This window comes from Labeo rohita, chromosome 20, assembly GCF_022985175.1.
Source record: "Labeo rohita strain BAU-BD-2019 chromosome 20, IGBB_LRoh.1.0, whole genome shotgun sequence".
Classification (NCBI taxonomy): domain Eukaryota; kingdom Metazoa; phylum Chordata; class Actinopteri; order Cypriniformes; family Cyprinidae; genus Labeo; species Labeo rohita.
Window position 1 is genome coordinate 5,798,669 of NC_066888.1, and position 19,544 is coordinate 5,818,212.

General features: G+C 36.1%; 1 protein-coding gene across 5 annotated transcripts in view; it reads right to left on the reverse strand.

Annotated features, from left to right (window-relative positions):
• LOC127183058 (disks large-associated protein 2) overlaps positions 1-19,544 on the reverse strand; it is a 159,710-nt gene that overhangs the window by 38,329 nt on the left and 101,837 nt on the right. For 2 of the 5 annotated variants that reach the window (XM_051138864.1, XM_051138866.1), the window contains 2 exons: positions 17,628-17,847; positions 2,490-2,525 (listed from right to left, as the gene is read on the reverse strand). In XM_051138864.1, coding sequence (XP_050994821.1) covers positions 2,490-2,525; positions 17,628-17,847 — 256 coding nt within the window. Of the gene's footprint in view, positions 1-2,489; positions 2,526-8,916; positions 10,762-17,627; positions 17,921-19,544 lie in introns of those variants that run through there. The other 3 variants (XM_051138868.1, XM_051138865.1, XM_051138867.1) reach the window with 3 other exon arrangements.

Here is a 19,544-nt window from a genome sequence, read left to right on the forward strand (position 1 = left end):
ACTGATGAAAATCATTCCCTTGGGCAAACCTGCACGAGGATTTGTTTTAAAGTCAGCATCCTGAATGGCCGCCTTATTAAGGTGTGATTCAGGAGCCTGAGATCAAAGATAGGCCTGAGCCAACGATCTTACTTAGGAACAAGGAAATAATGGCTGTAAACATCTGACTCTGTGCTCTCTGGTGGGACCATTTCAGTGGCTCCCTTCTCCAGCAGATACTGCACTTTGGAGCAGAGAACATGAGAATTGTTGTCCTGAACAGAATTCTGGACCACACCTTTGAAGCAGGGAGGTCTGTGAGCGAACTGAAGTGAGTGGCCCCATTTCAGGGTCTGAGTTTTTTGGGTGACAGATCACTGTACAGAGGCAGGGAATTGACCACTGAGGTTTTGCGAAGAGGAGAAGTGCTTTTTATAGCCAATGGGTCCGCTATAACAGCGGTAATTTTCTTTGGTTTGTGCAAAGAAAGACAAAGCCTCCAACACCCAGAGCTGAATGGGGGATTGGAAGGCAAATGTGAGGCTTCTTTGAGGGAGGTCCAGCCTCTGTGGGACATAACCTTCTCCTGTTCTCTCCTAAGAGATCCGGACAATGTCTGTGGCTCAGGGTCCAGCGTCACCTTGGTGCTTGGAAAAGGGGTAGCACTTGGTAGGCTGAGGTTCTGGCTTGGACTGAGGCTGAGCAGGCGAGGGGGCAGACTTTGTAGGCTGTTGAGGAAGGCAGTCCTGTCTGCATCCTTCATCTCCATAAAGTTTATGCACCACCAGACTGGCCATTGACCTACTGATCTCATGGCCTGTGGTCTTTGTGCTGTGCAGGGCCAGGTCTGTTGTGCTGCGCAGCTCCCTAAAAGCCATTGGGAGGACTGCCATAGTGTGTAGTGCTGAGCATGCTGGCCCCTCTGCGGATAGGCTGCTAGGGCTAAAGTAGTTCTTCGGGACTTTGATGGACGAACAGCCATGACTTTCCATCCCAAAACTGTGCTGGGGCAGAGGTGTGCATTGACGACCTCTTTAAAAAGAGGGAGCTTCTCATAGCCATTTTGCTCTGTGCTATAAATAGACGTGAGTGTGGCGAAGGCAGAATAACTGACGCAAGCTGAGTAGGGGGTGCACCACGACTTGGTGAGTTCATCATGAACCTTATCATCATGCTTTTCTGGGGCTGACCACTCCAAGCCGAGCTCTTTAACGGCCTTTGTGAGGATGCAAATAAGCTCGCTGTCCACACTGGACCGTACACCACCAGATTCCTTTGCCGGAATTCTCCACAGAGCCTGACCAATTCTCAGCATCAGAGGCATGGAGTCAGTAACATGGAGTCATCTGCAGTGACCATACTGCTCATTCCAGATGAGGGACATTAATCCTCTTGGAAAAAGAGCACCAGGGAATCATCTTTGTGTGTGGAGGAAGAAACTCCTCTGTTTCTTCCTCTGAGGCTCCCGAGAGGAGAAAAACAGGAAAGTGTGAGGGGCCTTCACTGAAGAAGGTGATCCGCGAGCAAAGCAAGGCAAGACTCTCTCAATAAGAGGGTTGCAATGAGAGTAATTCGTCTCATTGAGTGCTGCCTCTGTGTAAGCATGTCCGAGGCAAGTGACACACTCTGAGGAGCGAGGAGATGATCTTATATGGGCAATCGGCCCCGCCCGTTTTGGTGGGCTGCAATGCCATAGGTTTGTGCAGCTGCACTAACATTAACAAATCAGGCTTCAGTATTCAGAGGAAAACGGAGTCTCCCGAAAGCATCATAAACGCAAAGTGAGAGATCATTTCGACAGGGAACAACAATCAACTAAAAACATTCCACACAACATCCTAGTGAAAACTCAATATAATCTTTTTTTTTTTTTTTTCAGTTTACATCATATATATCACTATAAATTCATGTCAGTACATTCCCAAATACAGCTACCCTGTCCTATTGTATTTAGTAATGGTTAAAAAGCTGCTGTCACTTGGTAGTTTTTTGGGGTAACAAGATTTTAAATGACTACAATCCCACTTTTTAATTTAAATGTTGTTTTTAAATATTAAATTGTTTTTAAAATGTGTTCACTCCTTTTTAAATAACATGCTCTTATCGGCTGAATGTGCTTATTAAAATGTTAAGAATTTTACTTAGGAACAGTACAGTTATATCACATACTTATATTAAGGTTATTTGGTTTAATTTATGCTATTGATGCTGTAATCATGCACGATCCCCTGTGAATTCAAATAACAAATCAAACACTTCAACACAAAAAATCAATAGTAATAATAATAGCAATAATAATGTGTTTAAAAACAGACAAAGAAATTCTCATAAGATCAAAAAAATAAGTTGAAATGAAGACTATTATCTTTATGTAATATATATGTAAATGTAAATAGTTGGCTCAAATAGGTGTAAATAATCCTTTTTCCTACGTAATATGAAAGTAGACAAAACAATGATGTGAAATGAAGTACAACAGGTATATTACAAAGGAGCCCTGTCAGACCTACCGTACATTCTACGCCCCCCAGCTAAGCTACGGGCCCCTAAAATGAAACAAAAAAAGGTGATAGCTTAGTAAGAAGAAAATTTAAAATAAATAAACACAGAAAAAAACACCGGGCCAAATAATTCAACACTATAAAACATAAACACCTAAACACTATCCCTGACTCATGCATTGTGTCATGCGCTCTCTGCAGTGATGATATGTATGTGTCTTCATTTTTATTAAACAAAGAAACAACAAACAAACAAACAAACACAATTAGGCGAATTCACAAAGAATTTCGTGCAGGTGCTGTTAGTGTACTAAACTACAGAAGAAAGCTAAAATACAGTATTTGTTGAATAATTAAATAAATGTTACAATTATGTTATGTTACTTTAACATTTAATGCTGATGACATAAGTGATATAAATAAAAAAAAGATCAAAATCTTTAAGTAAATAAAGTGGATGTTTAATTTATCATCAGTTCAGTGTTATTTACGCAGTAACTGTAAGTGAAATAGCATGTGCTATTTTTTTTTTTTAGAATTGGATACTAACACAGTGATTAAGATATAAATGATTCCATTGTTTTAATCATATTTGAATAATTCTGGCAAATAAAGACAGCGTTGAATCTGTCATCATGCATCTAGCAAGCCACTGTTATTCTGTGAAATTCTGCCTAAACATATATAAAACGCACAAATTTAACAAGAAAAAACAATTTTAACACAAAAAATAAACACTGGAAATTATCAAATTTAAATCGATTTTGGGTGCACTGGGCAAATTATTTCTCCCTGTTTTACTGACAAATACGCAAAGCTTTTAATTGATGGACTGGAGTGGTATGGATTACTTGTGGATTACTGTGATGTTTTTATCAGCTGTTTGGACTCTCATTCTGATGGCACCCATTCGCAGAGGATCCATTGGTGAGCAAGTGACATAATACTAAATTTCTCCAAATCTGCCCTGATAAAGAAACAAACAATTCTACATCTTGCATGGGCCAAGGTTGACTAAATGTTCAGCAAATTTTGAGTCAAAGTCTGTAATTAATAGTTTGTCTAGAAATTGTTGGCATCATTTCCATTCTTACACTGATGGCAAACACAATTTTATAGCAAAATCCTGTCCCTTCATAAACTTGAAGTGCATTTTCTGGGAAGCATTATAGCTAAACTTCATCAAAAGTACCTAAAATATGAAAAAAACTAAAATCTACAGTCAACATGCACATTTAAAATATAATTAGCTTCTGCCACAATTCAAATTTGTTCATTCATTAGTTTTCATAAGAATTTCACAGGATTCCACAGAAATATGACTAAAAACTGCTATATTTTCCTGTCTGAGGCATTCTGCGAGATTTTCCAAGCCAAGCTACACTCTTAAAAATAAAGGTGCTTCGTGATTCCATAGAAGAACCTTTTTGTGAGTGTAGAGCTGATGTCTATGTTAATGATATGTTTACAAGCAACTAAATGGTCAATTAAAAGGTCAGAGAGCTGAATGCATTTGTAGTAATCTGTTTTATTTTTATTTATTTTATTTTTTTTTAATTCTGCCTAGTATGTTAATATGTTTGCTTATAGAAGAAACATACTTTCAAAATGGTTCACTTGTTTTCTTCTTTTGAACACTTCTTTGAGCACAGCAGTGTAGCTATGATCCCACATGAAATTCTGATGTCAAATGATTGAATACACCTGCACAATCCATGTCATATCTGATAATCATTTCAGTTTTTTTATATTTATCTCTGAAAAGAAAAATAAATACATAAGGCATGTATACATTGAAAAAAATAAAATAAAATCACAGTTATAATCTGGAAAGAGAAGCACATATAACAGTTTTGAAACATTAAAGGACTTCAAAAAAATAAAAATAAAAAAATATGTCAGTTTACTCACCCTCAAGTCATTTCAAACCCTTGGTTTATGTAAAATTAAAGTCATACAGGTTTGGGATGAAACAAGGGTGAGTAAATAATTTTGGGGTGAAAATGAAGAAAATGAATCCCTCTAATCTTGATAGTCATATTGTTAGAACTCCACTCATATAAATAATAGAGTATGAAAAAATAAAATAGAGGAGGAGTGTGATTTCATGGTAGTTTTGGCATTAAATTATAAGCAAGCTACATTTTCAAAAATCTTTTGGTTTTTGGTGATCCCATTAAATCCCATTATCCCAATAAATCATCATCATGGCATCTAAATTTCACAGCTACAGAGGACACATTGCCTTATTTGTTTATAACCATACTGTACATAATTTTTCTGTATTGACAATGGTAAAAAAAAAATGTAGCTGCTACTTTGAAACAGTATGAATTAGCATAACAAACAAATGCAAATAGTTATAACAACATTAGTAACAGCAACAAAAGAGGCAAAGGGTTACAATAAATGCCTGAGATTCATGCAGGGTTTGTCAAAAAATATCTAAGGGCTTCATTTTCACGGCCCTTTAAGTGCTGTTTGAAATGAAATAGACACATGCCAGTGACTCGTACAGATAAACACAGGACTTGCATAGAATGAATGAAGATCGTGAGAACATCTGCGAAATCATCAGCACCTTTAAACAAGCATCTTTTCATTCCCTGAACACATCAAAAACAGAAATAACAACTGGAACAATTCATCAGCCTATTGCACCTCTGTGGGAATAAAATATTATTTTATGTAGTGTGGGCCAGCTGTTTGACAGAAGAAAGTATAAGCTCTTAGAGATGCAATGTAAAGACATTGTGAGTAATAAACAAATAAATTCTGAATGTTGAATAACAGTTCCTAGGTCATTTTTACACCATAAAAATAATGCATCGTATAATTTCTTTAACATTACATGGTTCCCTTTTAGCTGTTAATATTTTCATATGGCTAAAACCCTTTTATGAAATAGCATATCATAGATTTCCACACCATAGACATTTACAATATAATAGTGGAATGTCATAATATACTTTTAAAATCCATTTTCCAGACATTCTCTGTCACTGTTTTTCAAAGTGATTCTCTTGTTTCTGACACAATAAAAAGATGAGGCAACATATTATATAAACACAAAGCAAGAGGCTCAAACAATATATCTTCACTACTTTAAGGAACAATTCTCCCAAAATGAAAATTCTGTTATCATTTGCTCAGCCTCGTGTCATTCCTACATGTTTCTTTCATCACATAAGAAGATATGAATAGGGTAAAACATTGTTTGGATCTTACTTTAATTATATGGGCAAAACACCTTCTTTTGCATTTACAAGAAAGTCGTGTAGGTTGAGTAAATGACAGAATTTTCAGGTTTGAGTGAATTATTCCTAAAAAAAAAAGTCTCCATTCACTGATCTCTGATAAAATATTTGTAATATTTGAAGGCTATCATATCAACTGTTAGAAAGTCTATAAATCAGTATCTCCCATGTGCAACAGGACACACATCAGCAAGATCCCACCCACAGATTGATGATGAGTTCAAAATTACATCACTAGTGATGACGGTGTCAGTACATTCAAACCGTGCCACTCTGTGCGTCACAAAGGAGCAAGGGCTTTGACAGTGTCTTTAATGCCAAATCACTGGCTAGGCTTAGAGTTAATGGATTTAAGATGGTTTCATTGAATAGCTGTTTTAATGGATGCTTGATGTAGTGAATTGCCGGAATATTTATGAAATGGATTTTGTTAGTTAAGAATAAATGTTAAAAAACATGTTACCACTCAGTGGCAACATGGCAAATATCAATTAATTTTGTTGTAATACTGTAAATTAAACTGATATTTTACACTCTTTTAATATCTGACATTATGGTGTAACATAATATTAATTGGAAAAAGTTAAAAAAGTGGTCCTGCAACATGGAATTAAACAAAAACATTTCGACCAACTTTTCTTAAAATCACACTAGTTCAGCAGTGATTTTTATTCCTCTTCTTTTTCTGCAGTCACTTAAAATGTACTTAATTTTTAACAGACAGATATTGCCTTAAATTTTGGCATGATGATAGGTATTTTCAGTAAACAAAATAGTTTCATATAGCCTCTGTTCTAAATAAAAATATATTGTGTAAAGGAATGTTCATCTTATATTTTTGAACATAATACCTATTGTTCTATGCTAACTATATTTATAAATGGAGGAAAAATGCCATTTTTCATAAGTATCACAGTGTCTCATTTCTTTTTATATTATGGTGGCACATAGAGATTGAATGTCCTGAAGCAAACCAATAAGTAAGTAAATTAATTAACAAAGTTAAATACATGATTTTATTTAAATATTGATTTAAATATTTGATTAAATTTTTTTTGTGTACATACATTTTATACATATAGGTTCCACATGCTGTGTGTGTCCTGTGGAGACAAATTCACATGGTCCCTTAAATGCAGAACAAGGAGTTTTAATATCTAGGGCATTGGACTAGATGATCCCCAAAAAAGAGAAAAATAATGGGATATTCAGCATCTGTTTTGCATCTTATATTCTTAAGTAAGTAAAATAAATAATTAAATAAATAAAGAAATAAAAGTTTGTACGTGGGGGGAAATCAATGTCACAGTTATAGAACATTTATGAAAAAAACTATGAGAATTATAGGAGCAGTCATTTTGTGAAGTTACATAGAAAGTACAAAACTACAGTAGTGCTGAGTGATAGTCATTTTCATTTCTCTAATTCAGATTACAATTGTTAAATAAATACCTAAATAACAAAAAAATATATGCATTGGGAAATTAATAGGAATAAATAATTTATTTACAGCTTTATAGCTTTATTACATAACATATACATTATATATTTAATAGAGTACAGAGGTGCAGCAAAATTATGCAACAGTACGCACTGAAATATTAAACCAATTAAAAATAAATAAATAAATAAATAAACATTATATTCCTATTCTACAAGAGGTATAATGCATGTAATCATGAAACATAAGTTGTAGTTCACTAATTAACAGAAAATAATATAAATGCAATATAAATCAAAACTAAATTCATAGTTTCATAACAACACTTAATAAGGCGATTTCCAAAATACTATTACCTGATTTGATATTTAATAATAAATAACAGTCAATCAAAATATATAAAATTAGTTAATAATTGTAATTAGGACTTATCGGTATTGTAACTGAGAATTTTCATATAGGCTGTTTTTCATAAAAGCAAGTTTTAAGTGTATTGAGGATAAAAAATGTGTATTTACTAAGCAGGGGACAGTTGTGTTAATCGGGTCATTTTCAGGAAATTACGAAATTATTAAAATTATTTGTGAGTTGAGTTATGTGGGTCTTTATTATTTATTACTTCATACATTATTTTCCCCTAAATACATACATATCACATTTATCAAAAGGAACATACAGTCTTAATCAGACATACTTTGAAAGAGATGTTATTGGTTATTCATATTGGTTATTCATAAATATATATATATATGTGTGTGTGTGTGTGTGTGTGTGCGTGTGTGTGTGTATGATTTAGTACAAGGCACAACAAATGTTTACTCAGTTATCTAGTCTAACATGTTGAAATAATAGTGTTTTAGGTTCTGTAATGATTAACTACTGGTTCTTTGCAGAGCTGTAACTGAATCTTTAGGATTGAGGGTGGAGTTAAAAAAAAAACAGTTATAGAGAAATTTGAAATTGAGAGGGATACCAATTTTTGAATTGTTCAGTGAAATAAATTGCTGCTTTTTCCATCCTTAAAATGTTTAAAATGATTAAAATGATTAAAATAATTCAATAATAAAACAATGTACCACTCAGCACTACTTTGTAAATAGCCCACAGATGATTTCTATATATATTGGCTAGTAATTACACACTGAAGATGTAGAGTTACAGTACATATGATAAGGGCTTATACTTGAGTTAAAATACCATTTGAATTTAGTGACTATTAAACCCATCTATATGTGACTCTCCTGGGAAATTGAGAATACAAAGCTCAACATGATTGCTGTGCATGATCTGTCATTTCCAGCAAAAGTGTTGTGTGACAGCTATAGAGTTGTTCAGTTTCTTTAGTTTGCTGTTCAGACTAATATAATGGGTTTCCTTTAAAAGGTTTATAGAATAGATGATTTTGTTGTCAAATAAGTTCAAATATGTTGTTCTACAACATAAATTACATGTTCACAGAGTTCAATTTTTAAACTTTGGAAAGTTGCTACATAAGAACATAAATGGTGGTCCATTAAGCACTGTCAAGAAAAAAAAAACGTGCATAAATTGTACATAAAATAAAGTGTACAACAACTTATAACTGGGGCAGTGCCCTCAAAAAGACACCTTTATACCTTCTTTACCCCTAAAGGGTGCATTATAGTACCCTTAAAGTAGTAATATATACTTCTATGGTTCTGTTATGAACCCTTAAGCTGTAAAGAAGGCACAAAGGTGTCCTTTTGAGTTTACTGCTTCAGTGACAAGCTGTTTTTTAAAAGCTTTTTTTTTTTCTACAATGCACTTATTGTGTTAATATTGTGTTGCAAAACTCATTTGCTGCTAATTTGCAGGTGTAGCAGTTACAGTGTTACAACAGTGTAATTACAGATGTAATTACATGCATGTCATTTTATTTTCAGTACAAAAACATTTATGCACACAATAAGTGCACTGTATACAACACAATTTAATGTTAGTGCATAGTAGTTAATATTGCATGTGCACTTACATCGTTGTTGTAGCTGTAGTTCTTAAGCAACTTGATAGCAAGCACACAATGGTTTCTAAGTTCACATTAGATTTTATCATTTATGTTGTAGCACAACTGTTAATATATAATCTTAACCACAGAAGTTATTATACTCAAATAAAACTGAATTTGAAATGTCTAAAAATCTATTCGAAATTCCAGTGAGAAACTTTCGTATCTGCCTACAAACCTTGATTTGACTCAGTCACTAAAGTTAATGCTATTCCATATTTTCACCCAAGTCTCCAAAAAACTAAAATAACTAACAATGCAAAGAAGTATATTGAAGGAATTTCTCAAATTTAAATGTATTTAACTTTATTTGATAAACGTTAAATGTATAAGCCAAAAATCTGCATCTTTCATCTATATTCATTACCTCTTTTGGTCAGATTGAGCGGTGAGATAATTTACCACTTACACGCAAAAACTGCTTTAGCCATTGACAAAACACCGACAGTGACAGTCAGACAAATTGTGACATTCCTTACAATGCGAATGACATTCATGATTCATTTCTGTGGTGATGTAAACAGATTTTATGATCCAGCACAGCAAATGGATCCGTCTAGAATAGCTACACTATCCCCATTACGCCAAAACGGCACCTTCTCCTTTCGCCATGTGAGCCAAGCTATCATCTTTGCCAAGAGAAAAGGGACAAGCTCTTTTCTGGATGCAGGTGTATAGTGTTGATTCAGAAATGAAGTCAATGCTTGTTCCAGTGATGAGAATGATCAGAAGGATAGAGATAAGTAGGACATTGGTCCGCTAGTGTACTTTCTGCACCAGAGTTCAAGGCTGGCGCTTCTTTGACCGTCCGCTCGACTGCAGTTCTTCTTCTTCTTGCCAGTGTCAGTTTGGACCGTCCCAACGGCTTGGACAGCGGTGGGCCGGTGGTGGGTCTATCTGGACTGGCAGGACTGGTTGGGCTGTTGGTGGCCGTGGTCCCTTCAGGAGTTCCCTCAGTAATCTCGATGCGTGGAGGCTCCATCAGGTCGAAAATGTTGAAGGCAGCCGGTTCGGGCTGACACATTACTGAGGCGTCTGCAGTGTTTTGTCTCACCAGACCGTTAGCGCCGGTCTGGACGCCAACGGACACCCTCTCGCTGGTGCTGGAACTAGTGCCGGTGGCAGCTTCCCGGCACATCGTCCACATGTTATAGCACTGGGTGAAATTAAAGAAGTTGCTGTTGAAAGTCTTGAGCTCTCCGCAGACGTCCCTGCGCAGCTCCGCTAGCTCATAGCGCATCGCCGATATCTCCTCCTTCCACTGCATGTTGAAGGCAGCCACCATGTTTGCAGATTCCTTGAAAGCCTGAATAGCCTGCGGGACAGGAGGATCCGGTGGGGGCTGGGAGGGGGGCGGACATGGGACTCGGTAGGCATGCGTGGAGGTAGGAGGAACGGAGATAGCGGTGACTGTGGAACTGGTGCTGTGTTGACTACGTGCAGCATTTTCTCTTTCAAACCGTTCGATTTCCTGATAAGCCGAGGAGCTGGCGCCATCATCGTCCTCAATCATATCCTCATTTAGCAAAGAGGTGCCCTCCATTGCATCATACCCCTCTGGAAGACAAATTTAAATATGGAGATAGGGAAATTCAAAGGGATGAACAGCTGTGGAATTCGGCGAAGCCTCTCACTTTATCTAATGTCAACACCTGAGTCTCATATTAGCAGTATGTGAGTAAATGCCCTGTACACACAATTTTGCATACTAAAGGAATTTAACATGAACAAATGTGCCAAAATTGTACCTTTAGGAGTATAACAGCTTGTCACTGAAGCAGTACACTCAAAGGAATAACTTTGTACCTTCTTTACCCCTAAAGTTTCACTGTAAAAAGTTTTTACCAGTTTGAACTTAAAAACTTAAGCAGCTGCCTTAAAATTTTAAGTTTAATCAACTTTAAAATACTACTCATTTTAACTCACTTTATTGTAGGCATCTGCTGAACACTAGTTTTTAAGTTGAAATGTAAGTTTCGTAATAGTATAATAAGACTGCATAGTGTTACTCTAAGGGTACATATTAATAATTTAAGGTATTAACATGCATCCTTTAGGGTTAAAGAAGGTATAAAGATGTCTCATTGAAGATACTGCCCCAGTGACAAGTTGTTGTACCCCTAAAAGTAAAATTTTTGCACTTCTGACAGTGCATGGAGAGAGACTAAAGAATAAGATAGAAGCAGCAGTTGGGAAGCAAATCCATTTAGTTGTTAATGCTAAGTTGCAAGCTAGCAAAATATTTCTGTTTGTTTTTCAAAGGAAGCAAGTAAATATATCTGTTTCCAACTAGGTTTAATGCAGGGGCGTATCTAGACCCATTTTTACTGTGGCATGAGCCCAAGTTAAATACTGCCACATCCAAATAAAATATTACTGATGCTTATGTGTTAATGCGACTGACATATAACGATTTGAGAACATTTTTCGCTAATTATATTTCAGCATTAAAGTTGTGTGTTTTACATCAGCCATTTAGAATAAGTGTTGCCAGATTTGCTAATCTGTTTTGAACAAACTCATCAAATGGGTTTGCTAAAAGGTCTGAAATTGTTCACAGTTCAGTTTGAATCATTCTACCCAGGCTCATTGAAAATATGTGCCTCTACCTACGTTTCTACAACACTCAAAAAGCATACTTATAAGAATGAATTGCTGCAGTTTCCAGTTAAAATGAACACCAGAGGCAGTAAAAATGATTTTCAAAGGAAACTGATACTTTTAAACGATACTTTGTGAGGTGAAGCGCTCTGGTAGGATTCCTGTGAAACTGGTTCGTCAACACAGCTCAAACCTACATTTAATATAGTTAAAACAGCATGGCTACATCAGCGAATGCATTTTTATATCACTTTTGCTTTTGTTAACACTATCGCGTAGGTTTAGGGTTGGGTTTGGTGTAGGGAGTGTTTTATTTTCGCTACCTGATCTCATGACGAAAACGTACCCGTGGGAACTTTTTCACAAGACACGAAATACATATGTAAGTACATATCACTGCAGTTTTCAACAGAAATGAACACTAGAGGCAGTAAAACAGCAAGCACTCGTAATCATTTTCATGCAATTATGATTACAGCTCCATATGTTTCGCTTTCCAGATGTAACAAGCTTACTTGGTAGCTCAGCTAGCACAGAACTGGACTTAGGATGTGGAATTCTTGGGTACGAATCTTGTGAAAAACATGACTCATAATGAAAGAGCTGAAAAATCGAAAAACAAGCTAAAACGGCATGCTCGTGGTTGCATTTTTACTTCACATTCGCTTTTGTTCATACTATCAGGTAGGTTTATTTGTAGTGCAGATGGTGCGTTATTTTAAAACGTCACAGAGCCTTAGAGTTATAGCGCCACGGCATGGTACATTTTCATCATGAGATCACGTCATATTTTTCAACACAACAGAGCATTAACTTTAGCAACATTTAAATTCTGAAGTACTACAACACGTGCCTGAAGCAACGTAATAAATACACTGCTGTACGTGCCTGTACCAACGTAATAAAAAAGCACGGTCACATATTGAACATGCATTTTAGCGCCACTCACTGGATGTTTCACTTTGAAACTGCTGCGAAACATGCAATAAAGTAAGTAATACTGTTGTGCAGAAATGTTCCCACAAGCACGTACTTCCAATGAGCCTGAGTTGGAACCTTTTGCAGCTGTTCCTCACACTAAAATAGTAATGGGATATTTTATAAGACTGGATGAGGTGGATATTTACCTAAAATCTATTGTAGGAAACAAAATTTCATCATCATTTGTCAATGACAAAGCATCTCTTTATTGCATGTGCACCTTGTGAATGACTTGCTGCAGGTAAAAATTATTTATATCCATATATATACAAAAAAAAAAAGTACTGATGAAAGCCTAGAAACACCCCTGGTTTAATGTTAAAAATGTACAAAATGCACAGTTTGTGTTGTCAGGGTCTTTCTCTTTCTTTTACTCACATACATTTAGCTTTCAGATATGTGTTTACACTGCCTTCTCACTCACGTCAAAGAACATCTCATCTGTTCAGCCTTTCCATCTCTTCACAGCATAGACATTAATAAAAACAATATCTCACTGCTATTAACCACCTTTTATCCATTTATCAAATCACAGAGCATTGTGGCAAATATGGAGGCTAATTTTAAGGATTGTCTTGTTTTTGTGCAACAGAAAAGATGAAAAGGCAATAAAATGTCACGCAATCATTCAGGCAAGGAGATATGAACCCTATTGAATATGTTAAAAAGCCCATCTATCGAGCTGATTGGACCATGTAGAGATTATAGGGGCGGGATTAAGAAGAAACACGATCCAATAAAGTCCTTTGTGAGGGCTGCACCAGGCAGAGGCTGCAATCCCACTGTCCATCACAGCTGAAATCTTCCACACCAGCTCTTACTTCCAACCGCATTTTGCTGGCCACGTTTGTCCTCCAAGGATACCAAGGTTGGTATAAAAATTAAGAGAAATGTTACAAGTGACCCAACCATTTTTGACATACAAAAACAAAACAACAAAATAAAAATAAAAATAATTGCTTTTTCATTAGTTAATTTCCATTCAAACGTGTTCTGGGTTCAGTTTAAGCTGTAGTGACAGCGTCTGTGACATGATGTCGATTACCACAGAATTTAAACTAATCCTTCAGTTTGTAAAAACAAACAAAAAATGCATTTACAGGTACAGTAATACATATACAATGGACTTCTATGAGGCAAGACATTGCACCAGCATAAATACAAAGTATTGCAAAAATATTACAACAAGAAAAGACAAAAAATTACAGATAATTCACTCACCCTCTTGTCCTCCAAGATGTTCATGTCTTTCTTTCTTCAGCCGTATATGGATTTCTCTCCATATAATGGACTTCTATGGTGCCCACAAGTTTGAACTTCCAAAATGCAGTTTAAATGCAGCTTCAATGGGCTCTAAATGATCCCAGCCGAGGAAAAAGGGTCTTAAAAAAAAAAGACAATTTATATACTTTATAACATCAAATGCTCGTCTTGTCTAGCTCTGTGTGAACTCTGTGTATTCCAGTTCAAGACAGTTAGGGTATGTTGAAAAACTCCAATCTCATTTTCTCCTCCAGCTTCAAAATCATCCTACATCGCTGCAGAAGTACCAACCCAGTGTTTGCAAAGTAAAAACGTAAAGAAGATCAAATGCCCTTTACAAAAAAAAGTTAAAACAGTGATGTAGGATGATTTTGAAGAAGAAAATGAGATGGGAGTTTTTCGACATACCCAAACTGTTTTGAACTGGAATACATAGAGTACATGCAGAGCTGGACAAGATGAGCATTTAAGATTAAAAAGTATATAAATTGTAAGAAACTAACTAAACGTTTCGCTAGATAAGACCCTTCTTCCTTGACTGGGATCATTTAGAGCCCTTTGAAGATGCATTTAAACCGCATTTAACTCACAGGCACCATAGAACTCCACTATACGGAGAGAAATCTTGAAATGTTTTCGTCAAAAAACATAATTTCTTTACGAATGAAGAACGAAAGGCATGAACATCTCGGATGACTAGGGGGTAAGTAAATTTTCTGTAAATTTCTGTTCTGGACGTGAACTTCTCCTTTAAACATTACATATGTGAACATGATACTAGTGTGATAATATCGCTTAAAAATTATAATCTTCATAACTGTACTTTTAAACCCTCCAGAATGTCTCGCCCCATAGACTTTCACCGTAAGTGCATGTCTTTACTGTAAAGAAATTTTTTGTTATATAATCAAATGCATTGTCTGTGGTAATCAAAAACATTTAAAATAAAATAAAATTAAATATAAAATAAAATAAAATAAAATAGATAAACTAAACTAAAATAAAATAAAATAAAATACTTTTGAAATGCCTTTCATGGAAAAGCATTGCTAGTTTGGCAACTAAACACTGGTTGTCCCTAATCTGACTTTTGGTGATGTGTCTTTCAAAGGACTAGTGCTGATTTAGTTGAGAAGGCAGTGCAAAAACACACATATCCATTGAAAGATGTATGCGTGTTGACATTATAATACCTGTGACAGGCATCTCTCCAGCTGCTTTTTTCCCCTGGATCTCCTTCCTGTGATGGCCAACGAGGGGCCATGCCGCCCACCCTCCCGCTCCACCATCACAGAACACCCAACACCTTACTCAGTGATTTAGCGGGAACTAAATTTAGCTTCGTCTACTTGTGAATCTATAGGATATGCTTGAGAACATTACTCTGATTGGTCAGTGCTTTTGAATTAACTATAGAACCAGAGAGCATCGATACCAGAGCTCAAGCAATTATTTGAACTTTCTTAAAAGTCTTTAAGTGAAGAAAGCATCTAATTTAGCTTCTACACATACACAAATTACGGTTCTTTTTGTAAATCCAAAGTAGTACAGGACTGCTGAAACAAGAAGTCCTCCAGAGTGAAACAGCATGGATGAAATCCTTTTGAGGAAATGGCTTTGTCCTACAGCCGGTTGACTTGAGCTGACAGGGATTGCATACAGAGCCATATGTGGTGAAAGCACTTCAGCAGAGTGAGACGGTGGGATTGGAGAGCTCTCCTTTCTCCTTAGAGTCCTCGGTGTGGTGTCAGTGTGAGTTTTTGACAGTATGAAGGTCCAATCAAATCAAACTCCAGTTTGAATAACAAACACAAAGAAGCCCACATTAAATGAAAGAAACAAAGTTTGACTGGAGTGACCAAACAAATCATACAAAACAAATTAGCATTTTGGTTTTTAAATATAAACAACTGAAGAAAAAAAAAAGTATTTTAGTGTCATTTGACATCAATTTGTGGCATTTCAATAGGGTTCATAGCTTTACTCCATGTGTACACCAAACACAGCAGGGGTGTTGGGACAGGATGCGGAGGTGGCATTCTGCTTGCACAAAGAAACTGTGACACGTGATGCGCACTTTCTCATGAGTATGTGTTGCACAAAACCTCCACAATTGCTCTGTCAGGTCTTCCTAGAAAAAATAGTTGGAAAAATTACTCATTAGTTGGGATAATGTTAAAACTGGATTAGGATAACAGGATTTCACCTACAGTTTTGGAATTCATACAGATATTATTAAATCATTATTCTATCAAATCTGGTTGAAAAATTAGTGCTTAAATAGTTAAAAGACATCTTTTTTTCTCCCTAAAAACAAATTAATATTTTCTATAAAATAGAAAAAAGGACTTATATATAACTATATCTAACAAGCTAATCGAAAATAAAATAGTGCTGTCAAACGATTAATCGTGATTAATTGCATGCAAAATAAATGTTTGTTTTTGCCTAATATATGTGTGCGTAATGTGTGTAATTATTATGTATATATAAATGCAAACACATTCATGTATATATTTAATAAAATATTTACAAGTATATGTATTTATTATATTTTTTATATAATTTATATTATATATAAATACAAATTGTACATAACATATTTTTTAAATATATACATTAATTTGTGTGTTTTTACATATACATAATAATTACACACAGTACAACACACATTTATTAGGCAAACTCAAACTTTTATTTTGTATGCGATTAATTGATTGATTAATTAATCCGTAGTATGCCTAGAACAATACATTTTAAACTAGCCACTAAATCAGAACTTAGATTTTAAAATTTAATTGTGAGAGAGCTCAAAAACAAATGCATATTGTGCTAATTCATTTAGTTTTAATTTTACTAATGTTCCAAGCCAATATTTAGATTTTTTGAATTTTCAGTTTGACCCCCACTTATGAAGCATTGTGAATTTATTTTGACTAATGTAGATGTTTTTTGCAACACATAAAATTATATAAAATTGATTGTGTAGTTCACAGTCATTGCTTTGTGCATTCAGGACTGAAACAGCCTTTAAAGTTTACTAAACTGAACCAAAATGTTTTTTTTAAAAAAACTACTATTCTATGTGTAAAATTTAAGGACTGTAAACAAGTCTAAAGCCAGCCTTCCTGCCCAACTTTAACCTGACTTTCTGTACTGCGTGAAAACGCTTGCCCATGGCGTGTGGCATGCTCTGGACAGCTGTGCTAGTTAAAAGCATGCTGAGTTGTGTCTCTGCCTAAGTCCCAGTCTAGCCTCTCATTACCACCGGACCCAACCAATCAGTAGCCCAGAGAAGGACGCATGACTCGTGCAAAGGGAATTGCAGGCAACCGTCTTTCAACACTCGGGGAGCACAGACGCAGAAAAGCAAACACACACAATAGACAGGAGCCGACGGAAACGACATTCAAGTCAGTCATCTCTCAAGCACAAGGGAATCCCACTGTACATATGTAGGTATGCCAGAGTATGTAGTTCAGCATGTGCTGAATGTATGGCGGGTATGTGCTCTAAGCCTTTTCTCTCTCTCTCTTTCTCTTTCTCTCTCTCAGGTGGGGTTTGAGGCATACGGTTACCTGTTGTGGATCTGAGAGTTGAAGTGACAGTAGAAGATGTCATTGAAGGCAAGCAGTCGTCATCTTGGGAATACCCAGCCTGAATTGCACGCAGGTAACTGTGGCTTCGTGTGCGGAAAGAGCCGGGCAGGTCCAAGGCCTCCACGGCCTGGGATTCTACTTCGCTAAAAACGGACTCGCAAACTGACTCAAACTGGCCATTGACCTCAGTCTCACTCACCTGAGAGACAAAAACAGGAATAGCAGTCCTTAATTTTTCCTCTTCCTTTCTCTTTCTCACTTTGATTCTTCCCCTTTGCACAGTAAATATGAAGGAGTGTTAGCAGGAGGAATATACCACTGGCAATTTCCGACCTTGAGCGTCTCAGTAGAATTATGGCAAAAAGCAACAAGATAAGAAAAAAACATTTCAGACTGGAATATAGAATCTCATAATAGGTAAATGCAGAAAAGCAGATTGTTTGAAGAACTTTTGGAGGGAAAATGACACAAACAGTCAGCAGCAGCAGACAGCAAGAAAGCAAAAATTTTCATAAACCAAACACAAAAAGAAGATAATTTTCCTAAATCGACTTCAATATTAAGCTAAAAGACACACAGTCTACATGTCTGTGTAACTGTTAAATTACTGCTTTTAAGTCTTCTTTAGAACTACAACAGAAATTTGAACACAGTGTTTTACAGCTAGCATATTCTATAAAACCTCCATAAAACATCTCAAATGTAAACCACTCCATCAATAAAAGCCTGTAAAAGCCACCTACCTAAAGCCCACATGAACTAACACTACCACAGCTCAACAGACCTTGACTTCAGTTTTCTGACATTCTGTTTTAACAATTGCTTGTATGAACAGAACATGGCAAAGGTAACATTTTTAAGGCCTTATTGCATCTCTAACCAAACATGATAAAACATTATGCTCTCCACAACTCTGTTGAAAAAAGCAAACAAACATTCTAGTTCAAGGTGGTCAAGCTGGTCAACTGTAGCTCAAAATGTTTTTGGAACACTGTTAATTAGCTAAACCAGCTTTGCTAATATGGTCTAACCAGGCTGATCAGGTACTGGGTCTCATCTTACCTGGTATTTTGGAGGGGGAGTCAACATAAATAGCTAAAAAATATAATTAATAAATAGAGCTGAGTTTTGGAACACAGTTAATCGACTTAACATACTCCCCACTTGCTTTACCAAGGCAGTCTACAAATTCATATCCAGTTGACCAAAATGACATCCCTTTAGTCTGACTAGCCGGTAGTTCCTCTGGTTAACCCCCTAAATCAAGCTGGGTTAATCAGCTCAATCTATTCCCCAACAGTTAAACCAAGATGGTCTACCAGCTATTACCAGGCAGGCATTGAGTCTTATTGGCCCTGTCAGCTGGTAATTTGAAGGGGGTCAACAATCTAAACCATGTAAATTAACTTTTGGAATACAGATAAGTAACATAACATATTCCACACTTTCTAAGCCAAGGCAAGCTACAAATTCCAATCCGGTTGTCCAAAATGCCATCCCAAATTGTCTTTGGTCTGACCAGCTGGTAGTTCTTCTGGTTAACCACCTAAATTAAGCTGAGTTAATCATCTTGATCTATTCCCCACCAGTTTAACCAAGATGGTCTACCAGCTATTACCAGGCAGACACTGGGTCTCATTGGCCCTGTCAGATGTTAATTTGAAGGGGGTCAACTATCTATACCACCTAAATTAACTTTTGGAATATAGATATCACCTTAACATATTCTCCACTTGCTTAGCCAAGGCGGTTTACCAATTCTAATCCAGTGTCCACCAGTTGATGACCTTCCAGGCTGTCCCTGGTTCAACTTGTTAGTATTCCCGCTGGCTAGGCACCCAAATCAAGCTGGCTTAAAATTTAATCATCTTAATACCCCTTCTAACTTAGCCAAAG